Source organism: Panthera uncia, chromosome D4, assembly GCF_023721935.1.
Source record: "Panthera uncia isolate 11264 chromosome D4, Puncia_PCG_1.0, whole genome shotgun sequence".
In the NCBI taxonomy this organism is placed as follows: domain Eukaryota; kingdom Metazoa; phylum Chordata; class Mammalia; order Carnivora; family Felidae; genus Panthera; species Panthera uncia.
The window spans coordinates 80,480,239-80,492,685 of NC_064807.1; the positions used below are offsets into that span (position 1 = coordinate 80,480,239).

The 12,447-nt window shown below is 47.3% G+C and overlaps 1 protein-coding gene across 1 annotated transcript in view; it reads right to left on the reverse strand.

Moving 5' to 3' along the window:
• DENND1A (DENN domain containing 1A) overlaps window positions 1-12,447 on the reverse strand; it is a 436,275-nt gene that overhangs the window by 143,663 nt on the left and 280,165 nt on the right. Inside the window, exon 12 of the mRNA XM_049630950.1 lies at window positions 9,971-10,096. Within this exon, the coding sequence (XP_049486907.1) occupies window positions 9,971-10,096 (126 nt within the window). The remainder of the gene's footprint in view (window positions 1-9,970; window positions 10,097-12,447) is intronic.

Here is a 12,447-nt window from a genome sequence, read left to right on the forward strand (position 1 = left end):
ACCCACATCCCACAGAAAGTTAGCGTGGATGCATGTCTGGGAGGTGGGGAGAGGGAAATAAATCCACAATGTTATCTTCTAATCATCACAAACACCATAATGTCCTCCAGAGAACAAATCCACCATCACTCTGTCTTAGGTTACTGAGCCACTACTATGTGCCAGGGGTATAGAAGAAAGAATAAGACAGAATCCTGTTCTTAAGCTCAGTCTGCCTAGTTCATGGAGCCACAGCTCACTGTTGCAGGCTCTAAATTGTCAAATGTTATCACTGCTTGGAAATGGATCAGAAAGGTTTCCTTTTCAGAGTCTCCATAAAAAAGTAAAAGACCCTAAAGTGAGATCATTTGACTTAAAACTCCAATAATAGCAACCACTTCTCTTTGCTGCTGCTTCCGCAAAGATACAGTATTGAAAACTGAGTTTATTCCATTAACACACTCACCTCTCGAATGCTCCTAACTAGAACTGAGCATTTACTGCACATGGCGATTTCGTGCAGGGGGATCTTCTGCAGACCCTAACTGCCTGTGGTTAGCTACCAGGTAGCTGCTGGGTTGTGCCTTTGTTTTACATTTATACATTCACAATATGGTGTTTGTGTCACATTCTTCTTCTCACACTCTAATGGAGCTGCGTTTTGTTTTGCTTTTTAAACTAAGCATCTCTATTATGTAACACTGGAATATGACCACTAGTCTTCCCGATGCACAGCATGGGAAAACAGGTACCATTCATTCATTTGTCCATCTACACATTCAACAAATATTTAATGAGCACCTGCTAAATACCAGACTATGTGAGGGACCCCAAGGAGTACAAAATGTGGTCCCATCCTATAGGAACAAAGTAAGAAAGGAGCCAGGATTATGATAGGAGATCAAGTGGAAACACAGAACTCCTCCTGGATGATCAAGATACACTCACTGGGGTTTATTTTTTCAAGTATTTTAGGACATACAGGAATTTCATTTTGGTCATATTCAGTGATGCTTTTCGAACTCATTCAGATAAGCTCGGTCATCGTGTTTAAGAGGATTTCCTTCCAGTTCTCATCTTCTTTAACGTAAGGACCTACGTTGTCCTTGGGCAGTCTAGAGCAATGGCTCTCAGGCCAGTGAGCACTTGTGGTGTGGCTTCAAGATGCCAGCAACATAGGGGTCCCCGCCCCGGGAGGTGGACCGTGGAGATTGGGGCCAATATCGAATGATGGTCATCTTCTCCCAAGCGGCAAGACACGTTTGAATGAAACAGAAAAAAATATTAACCATATTTTCTCTTGTGCATTTAAAGAAAATCGACTCTAATGTATTTCTTAATTTTAAACCCTTGGTACCTACCACCCCCGTATTTGCCTGTAAGTGCTGGTGAGCAATACCATTAATAATTATTTCCTTCAGTATTTATTTGATATTATGTGTCTTCTTACACATCCTTTATGTAGCATTTGAGATAAAAGCCAAACTTTCAGTTACTTCAAAAGACAGGAATAAATGGGCCAGAATCTCACTGTGTTGTGACTGGTTTCAGGTAATCTGACACTTAAGCAAGAATGGACCCCACTGTTCCAGAAGATGGCATTCTCCTCTTCCTCCTTTACTCCCTTGACCCAGGAATGGTCGTCACTATCATTTAGTTAATATCTACTGTCAGCAGAAACACTGTGCTGTGCTTGACATACATTACTGGTGTTTTTCTCAGCAGCCCTGTAAGGTAGGCATTATTTGCATTTTACAGATGAGAAAACTGAGGCTGAGAGAAGTTAAGTGGTTTCCAAGGTCATCTTCTGGCAGATGACAGAGCCAGGACAAAAACCCAGGTGGCTCAAGACATCTTCTGTCCATCCCACTCTGCCTCCTCGGCTGCTCAGACCCATGGAGCTACAGTGGTGGTCCCTGGGGTCCCGGAGGTGTTCACACCTCTCCTCTCCCTGCTTCATTCCCAGGGTTGTGATCTTGACCTGGGATGAACACTACACGGAGAAAAAACAGTGACCAGTAAGTCACTAGCCCCTTCTCTAGTCCACTCAAGGTTCCTCTCGTCGATGCATCTGTGTAGCTCAGGACTGTAGGTTTTGGCTTTAATTCCCTATCTGCTTGCCTAAAATAAACTGGAAAAATAAAATCTTTCACCAACTTTTCCTACAGAATATTCATGGGTACATATCCATGCTTCATAAACACACCACTGTCTGCTTAAAGACAGCATGGGCTCTGTGTGGAAAACAATTTGGTGGCTCCTCAAAAATAAAATTACCGTATGACCCAACAATTCCACTCCTAGGTATATACCCAGAAGAACTGAAAACAGGGGCGCCCGCAGATAGATGCACAGGAATGTTCACAGCAGTATTCACCATAGCCAAAAGGTGGTAGCCACCCAAGTGTCCATCAGCAGAAGGATGGATAAGCAAAATGGGGTATGTACATATATACGGTGGGATATCACTTAGCCTTAAAAAGGGATGAAGGGCTGACACACATTACAACGTGGACGAACCCTGAAAATGTTACGCTGAGTGAAATAAGCCATACACAGGAGGACAAATATGATCTAATTTCACTTACATGATGTATCTAGAATAGGGAAATTCATAAAAAGTAGATGAGAGGTTAGCGAGGGCTGGTGGTTTGGGGGAATGGGGAGCTATTGTTTCCGGGGCTCACAGTTCCTGTTTGGGGTCATGAAAAATGTTGAAAACACATAGTGATGGTGGTTGTACAGTATCGGGACTGTCCCTACCGCCACCAAACGGCATTAGCGATGGTTAAAGTTAAAAAATTTATGTTACGTTTTACCACCAAAAAAAAAAAAAAAAAAAAGGAAGAAAAAAGAAAAGCGTGGGCTTGGAAGACAGACGTGGGTTCCACGTCCAGCCCTATACTCCCAAGCTGTGTGGAGAATCTGACAGCACAGAGGCGCACACACCGGCCTCTTCTGGGCTTTCTCCTCCCCCCACCACCCCCGCTTCCCTCACATCCTGACTCTTGTCTTGCAGTACACATTGTTTTGAAGGGTCCTCAAACCTTTTTTTAGCACAAGATGGAGGCATAACTTAGTAACACCCTTATATATGTTCTGGGTGCCCTCCGCTAGCCTATGTGGAGAGCAGGCCGCTCATACCACAAAGCGCTCTTCATGCTTCCCCGCCCCGAGCTGTTAGACGGGGTCAGTGTAAATCTGCTCCTTCCCACCTGGTGACGCGCTGGCGCCCCGTCAGGTCCCTGCATCTCACTTGTATTTCTTCTACTCGGGAGCCCTCGAAATGCTGTTTCAGAGCTTTATTCACAAAGATGTTCGGCGCAGTATTAACTATAGCGTTACAAGACTGGAAACGACCTAGAGGTCCGATGTGAGTAGTTCCAGAAATTATGGTAGCTATGCCTCAAAGAATGCTCTGCAGCTATCCAGAAATGCGTGGGAGGTGGTGTTAAACGGAAGGGAAACAAACTTCTCACTTAGATTTGACAGCAGCTATGTAGACGCTTTGCAAAATGAAAAAATAATTTAAGAGAATATTACGAAAGGTGGTTGAGGTAGTTGGGCTAGTTCAGTGGGACGGTCGTGATGTTTTAATTTTTCTGGTGTCTAAACATTCTTCTATTTTCTGGCACGCCGAAAATGAACACACACACACAGTTGCGCTGTTTTGAAACCATGAGATCAATGGTGTCACTCAACCAGGACACAGACGTACGTGGTGTTTTTCCGACCCGTTCCGACACAGCCTCACCCGCTCATGCTTGAAAGCCAGGCTATCAATCTGCTTTCATCTTAACTTCTCCGTCTTTAAGGGGTTTTTTAGGTGGATAAATATGACTCAGCAGAATCACGTGCAAAATCAGGGGCTGTAAGGTGGATGATGCCAGCATACCCACAGCTGATCTGGAAGCTGGGCCTCTTGGGCTAGACGAAGCGAGCAGGATGCTGCCCGCATGGCCTCCTGCAGAACATACAACAGTGATGCTCGCTCGGTTCACTGCCTCCACCCCAGCGCCGGCTCCCTGAGGGCAGGGGCTGTGCTCCATTCATGGGGAGGGGGTGCGGGGGGGTCTGGCTGGCAGGCTGGCCCAGAGACAGCCGCACCGGCTTGCCAAGTCAACAACTCTCATGGCGCTCCATCTATACCGGCCTTTCGGCAGATGACCATCCCAGAACAGGAGGCGTCAGTTTTGCTAACATTTACCAAGACGCGCAGCGGGCCGGAGGTGGGAACGGCTACTTTCAAATGCACTGCCTTAAGATGACTCCACGTGTGAGCTGCGAGAAACTCTGAACAGGAAAAGGGATGAAATGGAAGCACCCAATTCTCTTTTGGAAAGTTCTTTAAAACTGAGGCCACTGTGGCTCGTCTTCCACAGGGAGGGTGGTAGGGTTAGTCTCGTTCAGATTTCGCGATGATATAATTTTAAACAAAGGAGTGTGGCAAAAGTAAGAGTCTTAAAAATTCATTCGTTCGAGGCAAATTCAAGAACCACACTGCTGTCACCTATCCTCGAAAAGTTGCAATCTTCCACCAGGCACAGAAAGGATCCTTGGGCCAGCAATTAAAATCATTTGTCTTTCATCCCCTTCTTGCCAAAAAGGACCCCAGCCCTAACTAGTTAATCCCTAACACACACTGCTCCTCCCAGAGTTGCCTGGCAACTGCTAGGGAGGCGTGTCAGAGAGCAAGAAAGGCCTAAATAAATGAGCTGGAGCCTGGGCCGCCGCTTGACATGGATAAAGGGGGTTTTTCCGAACGGGGCTGCCTCGCTGCTTGTGGTTCTGTCCTTTAAGTGGAAGAGAGCAAGTTGGCGTGGCCGATACTGTTAAATATCTTGGGCCTTGCGCCTCATATCCTCTGGGTGACTGAAAAATGGGTCCCGTGATCTGCAGACACCCTCCCCTCTGCCAGGTAGCACCAACCTCCAAAGCCTCAGAGACAAGGCAGGATGCGGCGGGTTTGTGTTGAACACCCTGAGCACAATCCTGGCCTCATACACTTCTCTGTTCCTTACTTTCTTTCAACCGTCCTGCCACCTGCTATTCCAGAACATACTCATTGATGCCTGCACTGTGTCATGCCCCGGGCCCAGAGCTGGAAATGCAGAGACAGAGTCGTTAACACGGAGCATGAGGAAACCAGAACAAAGACAGGCAAGAGGGTGTGGTGGAAGGAACCTGAGTTTTGGAGTCAGGCCGACCTGAGGCTGCCTCCTGGCTCTACTGCTCACCAGGAAGTCACCAGCCAGCTGGGCCTTTGTTCCCCCCCCCCCCCCCCCCCCCCCCCCCCCCCCCCGCCCCGGCCCTGTAAAACAGATAGTAAGGGGGCATTTGTAGGGAACTGTTGACATCACAGATGTGGACCGACTTGGAGATGAACCAGGCTCCAGCCTCGTGGGAGGCCGCCGAGCAGGTAGACTTGGCTCTAACTGGACACCCTTGGTGTCTCAGTCTCAGACCCTTGGGAGAAAGACTTCACGGGGGCCCTGAAGAGACACTGCCAGGGAGCCAACGCAGGCCCTCCTGGCCGGGCACAAGCACACGGCAGAAGGCATGGACGGCAGCAGCCTAGCTCTGGCATGTGGCCGGCCTCAGCAGGGGGCTGCCTCCCTCTTCCCTTCCGGGCAGGGGAAAGAAAATGAAGCTCAAGATTCCCCAGCCAGCTGCATTTTGAAATTTTTCCAGTAGGAGAGACAAAAAAAAAAAAAAGGCCAAAGAGTTAAAAGTCTCCAGTGAGCTCTGGGCCCCTCAGCCTGGGGCTCGCCCTCCTCCCAAAGCCAGGGGGGCACCAAGGGGCACAGCAGGAGCTGGCCGCCAAGCAGAGTAGAAAGGAGCACAAGTCTAGTCTGTCATGTCTCGTGTTTTAAAAAACCCAAACGCTGTGACTTTGCGGTGACCCAAGTCCCGCGACTACGCGGGTTGGCCCAGGGTGGGAGGCCGCCACACCGTAGCAGCGTGGTGGTCACCGTGGGCATGCGACAAAGTGGCCATAGCAGACAAGCCACAGGAGCTCCCAGCGGCTGGCTGTGCCCTCCGTCCCGCGGGCTCTCCTCTGCCATCAGCCATGGAATGTTCTCCGCACACAAGGCTGCTGCTTGGGCCCTGTGCTGCAGTCTGCCTCAGAGGCTCTCCCCTCCAGGCTACCGCCTGCTTCTGGACACCAGCTTTCTCCCCTCCCCTTATGTCTCAAAGGCCTCAGTGTACCCCGATCCTTTGACCGAGTGAATCCACGTCAGGGATTCTGCCTGAGGAAATGATTCAGCCCGTGCACGAAGATTTATATAAAGATGTTCATCACAGTGTGATTTAAAATGGTGAAAGCTTACCGACGATCAAAAGAACCAGCGTTAGGATAAGGTGGTGGGCCTCAGAACGGATGGCAGCCTGTGGGAACTTGACACAAACCTCAGACCCTTGCCTTTTTAAAGAGCCCCACAGGTGATTCTGATCCACACCAGGGTTGAGAACCACTGGGGTCATCTGATGAGATATGTGCCACCATTACAAATGATGTTTAAGAAGAGTTTTTATATAATGTGAAAAAATGCTTGCAATATACTAAAGGCATAACCAAATTAACTGGGAACTGGACAGCTTTGCCAGGAATACCTCAACTGTCTGAAAGTGAAAAACCAAAAAAACAATCAGAATGAAACAAAAAGGACCCTCAAACCCTAAGGCCTAGGTAGAAACATGCTAATATGTCTTAATTCCAGATGATGGGATCACGGGTGTTTTCTCATTTCTAGTTCTCTGTTACTTTAAACTTTTTTTTTTTTTTTTTAAACCAAGAACAGGTGCTATTTTTATAACGAGAGAAACAACTAAAAGACAAGTGGCCCCGGGGAGGTCATCCTAACCTCCCTCTCAGCACTGTGCTGACTGCCACCCAAGGCACCATTCCCCACGCCACCCCCATGTGGCCGGTGCTCCCTGTCCGTCATCCCTTCTTGGGCTCACATGTGCCTTGCAGTCAATATTTTAATTAATCCCCCAAACAATCTTGCATGGAAAGTGTTGTTATCCCATCTTTCGGATGAGAAGAACTGCCTAGAATTAAAACTATGGTTCAAAAACCATCCAGGTAACATGGTGATGATTCTTGGCCAGAAAATTTTAGGCCCTCTGGCTTCCCTCCCGGCCTTCCAGAAAAAACGTCTTTGGGAGCAGATGAATGGGACAGAAAGCACGACAAATCTGCCATATCTCACTGATTCTAGGACGCAGATTTCTTCACACAGACACACACATCTCTGGAATCTGGATGTGTCTTACAACTGATGGCATCCAATTGTCATCGGCAGCACCCTTTCCTGTTTCGTAATGGTACCTAAAGTAAGGGTGCATTTTACGATCGAATGGCAGCTGAGACTCCACGAAAGGTACCATGTTTACAACCAAACTCATTATCCTATCCTCAAAATGCTACTTTTAACGACTATGTAATATTCTAGCAGATGGATATTTTTTAATTTATTTAACCAGTTGCCTATTCGGAACACTTAGTCTGTTTATGATTTTACCATGATGAATACAGCTACTGGGAACACCTTTGCATTAAGTTTTTTCTTTTTCTACTTATGGGCATCATCATCTTCTCCCAGAAGTCTTGGGAAGCATTTTGACATTTCTTGCCCCATAATTTTTTATCTTTGCCCTTTATTTTTTACCTTTGTAGACCCATCTAGACATTTCTTCTTCATGGTACCTCTTCCCGGTGTCACCACCAGAGGGCTCTCTTCTGAGTCCCCCTGACGGTCTCCTGGTCCTGCTTCCTGTATTTACTGTTCAAACATATCTCTGCTGAAAAACTAACATTCCCTAGGGGGTGAAGTTTACACTTCTAGTCTAGCATCCCAGGCTCTGTCAAATTTGGCTCCAACCTCTCTCCTGCAGCCCCCTCTCCTTACCCAAACTCACGGCCCCAGACAGAGTGGCCGTGAGGGGTACTGCCTCCAAGCCTCTGCTCGCTCAGTTAACTCCACAGCCACCACACCAACGGAGGCTCTTTCTTTTTCCAAACCTAAACCATCAGACCCAGGTCAAGTTTCACCTTCCCTATGAAACATTTTATGGCTTATTTGATCCTTATAACCATCTGGGGATGCAGAATGATAGGTATTCTAATCCTCATTTCACAGGTGAAGACACTGAAGTTTAAAGAGATTAAGTGGCTTGTTCAAGGTCGTACCGCTTGGAAGTACACAGCCAGGCTTTGAACTCCAGGGCTTCCGTCCTTAAACCCAATGCCTTTTAGAGCCAAGTGCAAAGTACAACCATAAACTTCTTCTGAGGAGCAACTTGTGCCCAGATCATATATCCAGCAATGCCTACCAAGATTCAACAGCCTTCGGATTCTCGACACATACACGACGATAACGAGATCGTTTTAAAAGTGGAGACACCGCACGTCTGTCAGTTCCCAGCAACACAGGGGAAGGACCGGGCCAGTTATCCCATTCTCCTTCTAGGGATGGGAAGACAGCCAAATTTTTCTTGAATTATACGGGCGCTCAAATCAGCCCTAAACCTGACTGGTTTGGCTGGGCCCGAGGTCAGGACACAGAACGAGAGCTGCCTCGCTTGGAGACCAGGAGGCAGACCTAGAGAATGTGCTTTAACTAAGGGCTTTAGAGGACCTCAGGGAAGTCGCTCACAGGAAGCTCGAAGAGAGTGCATCCCTTCTGTTACGTGACCATGACACTGCCTGAGGCTGAGGCAGCTCAGCAAGTGAGGCCTCAGTGCGAGACGGGAGACAAGGAACAGGAGGCTGGTGGCACGAGGCCGCCGCTCCCTGACCCCCACTTTGCGGACAGTATGTCCTGGGTGAAGGGAAAGCAGGTGTTTGCTCCTATTCTGGGTCTCGCTGAGACACATGACCGAATCAAAGTGGTAAAAAAAAAAAATCTTAACATATAACTGTGGCTCATGGGGAAGCATAACCGAGAGTCACTGTCAGAGTTTGCACACGAAATGTACCGTCCGACATATACTCACCTGCTGTCATTTAAGACAATAAAATGCTACAAGTTAAAACAAAAGACAGAAACAAACAGGCCTGGCCGACAGCGCAGCCTAAGCTGGTCCCTCATCCCCACTCCGACCGGGGGTCGGCTGCCATCACCCGCCGGCTCAGGATGAAGGGAACTCTGTGCTCCTGACAGAAAAGGGCTGTCGGCAAGGTTGCCCTCCACGTTCTCTCCTATACAGAGTGACCCAGGTCCCCAAGCCAACTTCTCCGTTCTCCTTGGCCAGGAGTGGGCCGGGTAGAGGGGTATCAGATGAAAGCTTCCCACTGAAGTTGGGACAGTCGGTACTTTCTTTGGTTTGACCCGATGCCTTGAGATCTCCACAATAACTTCTCACCTCACAGGGCAGGCGGGGGACATGGATGAGGCAACTGAGGCTCAGGAAGGCTGAAGGGCCATGGAGGCGGGTAACACTGTTTCCCAGTCCTCTGCACACTCCACCTTGGCCGCACCTAAGAAGTGAATCCCCAGGACACCTTGCTTTCTCAAGGGTGGAGTAGAGGCCCCTTTAAAGGAAAAAGGCACTGGGACAGAGAGGGAAAGCACAGGCTTTGGGACTATCCGGCTCCTCCGCTGGTTAGCAAGTCGTGTTGCTTCTCTGAGCCTCAGTTTCCCCATTGGTTAAGTGGAGAGGATCCGCAGTGAGAGCAGGTGAGTGTGAGGTCTGGGCACCGTATTTACATGCAGCTGGGGCTACCCGGGAGGGGAGGGATCTTAACAGTCACAGGGGCAGTACGACCTCTTTATGCCAAGAGGTAGGGCGAGGAGAGGGCGCCCTCCTGGCCTCACCACTCTCTCTCACACACACACACACACACACACACACACACACACACACACACACTCACTCTAGGTGAATTCAACAACCAGATGAAGAGCTGGCTTCTTGTGACCCCTGCGGTACATTTCTCAGCCCTGACCAAACATGGATTTGTAAATGCCAAGAAGCTACTCACCGGCTCAATTTTCAGAGCGTTTCGGTAGCTGCCAAAGAAAGCGGCCTGGGCTTTGAGGAAGGCCCTGGCCACACCATCCCCCGTAGTTGTGGAGACCTTCTTCAGCCGGTTCTTCAGTGAAGAGATCTGGTGAGAGAGAGAGAGGAGACACAGGTTGAGGGCAGGGTGGGAGCATGGCCAGCTAAGCCCAACACGCACGGAGCTCCAGCAATTCCCCGGGCGGGGGATGGCTTTAATATCGCCGCTGCTGGGAGGACAAAATTGCATTCAGTATTAGGGTAGGTTTTCCAACTGGAATAGAAGGTCGTTCCTATTAGAGGGTATCAGATAAGAACAAAAACAAAACCACTTTCTAAGTAGTTTCAATGTACCAGGTAAGTGCTTTCACATCAATTTTCTAATTTAATTCTGTCAACAATCTTGCAAGGAAGGGATTAGTGTTCCTGTCTCACAAGGGGGAAAGAGTCTCAGAGAGGTTAGAATACAGGTCTAGGAACAAACCCAAGAAGTGGTTAATTGGAATATGAATTGAAAGTCTTATAATCTGAGCCCAAACCACACACATTATCTTGGTGCCAAATTACTCTTCCTTTTCAAATTACTTACATATTATTACTTACTTATATATTAGAAATAAATGGCTTATTTAGAACACACAATATATATCTCACACCTCATACTCTACATTAAATAAGTATATTAAAAATTGTTTATCAAATGTATATAAATATATGTATAATATAAATTATTATATACTTCATGCTCTGAAGAAACAGTAGCAGCTTGTAGATATTTCCTCAAGAGATTTTAAAAAATAGACAAGAAAGCCATGGAACTGGGAAAAGCCACCAGAAATACTTAGCATATAAATGTAAGCTATAAGGTCTTACATGGTGGCTAGAACTACATTGCAAATTTGACTTAAGGGCCTCCTCGTGGTCAAAGCAAAAAGAGAAACACGAGTTGTGAGATTCTTTGTATCCACGTATTACAAACAAACCAGCCGAACAAATGAAAACACGTTTTCCTGGAAGTGGGAACTAAAAGAGATTTTTCCCTGTGAATCCTCAATGCAGGAAAGACTGTGTAACATGGTGGCTGTTGCCCCCAGTAACAGAGACAACATCAAGCTTCCTGGTCTGTTTTGAACATGCTTTCCGTCCCCCTCAGGATGCCACACTGCACAACTTCCGGGCACACCATTCACACTGTGTTCCATATGAAAAGTACCCCGGGAACATGGCAATGTGGTAGCCTTGAGTCAATGGTGAGCAGGACCAGACATGGGCCCTGCCCTCATGAAGCTGACATTCCAGTAAGGAAAATACCAATCCGTGTGACCTTGCTACTGTGATGTGTGTATGACAGAGCTCACTAAGGAGGTCAAAGAAGGCTTCCTAGAGGGAATCAGGCTTGAACAGAAATCTAGAGGGTGGGGGCGCCTGGGTGGCTCAGTCGGTTGAGCATCCGACTTTGGTTCAGGTTATGATCTCACAGTTCATGGGTTCCAGCCCCGCATCAGGCTCTGTGCTGACAGCTCAGAGGCTGGAGACTGCTTCGGATTCTGGGTCTCCCTCTCTCTCAAAAATAAATAAGCATTTTTTAAAAATTCTAAAAAAAAAAAAAGAAAAAAAGAAATCTGGAGGGGGAAGTATAACTTGGCAAAGAGGGGAAGGAACAGTACCAAACACAGGGGAAAAAAACCCGATGGTGAGAAGGAGTTCAGCGAATAGAAAGGACTGTAGGTTCCGTGGAGAGAATGGTGGAGAATATGGCTTTTATAAAACGAGGCGGGGGGCGGGAGGGAGGCAGAGGTCAGAGGTGCTGTGAGTACATTAAGGAGTTTTTTCCTTCTTCTTGAGGGAAATGTAAACCTAATGACGGTTTTTAAGCACACAGGTGACATTTCAGGAAGGTGTATGGGCTTAGATGTAGGACTACGCAACGGCCTGACATTATTCAAGAATAAAATAGAAAAATTAGATGCAGGCGGCCCATGAATCATCTACAAATTTTAATATGAATGAGTGATGCTCATTTTTCTGGGCATAGGCTCCACACTTTTCCTCAGATCCCTAAAGGTGCCTGTGAACCTAAAAATATTAAGGATCCCAGATCTGGGATAGATTACATAGACTTTAGAAATGCTCCTAGGACATTATTTCTTACTAACAAGCTTCTGATGAGGGATTTTTTAGTGGTTTACGAAGATATATTTTACATACCATAAAATGCACTCATTTGAAGTATATAGTTCAGCCGTTTTTATTTAGTATAATGACAAGGTTGTAGAACTATGACTATTACCTAATCCCCAAATATTTTTATCACCCTCAAAAGAAACTCATCTTACCGTCAGTTACTTCTCATTCCCGACCAGTCTCCCCCCACCTCCCTCCTTCACCCTGTCCTACGTACCCAGGAATCCCCCTTCTTTCTCTATGGATTTGCCGATTCTGGACATTTCACATCAATGG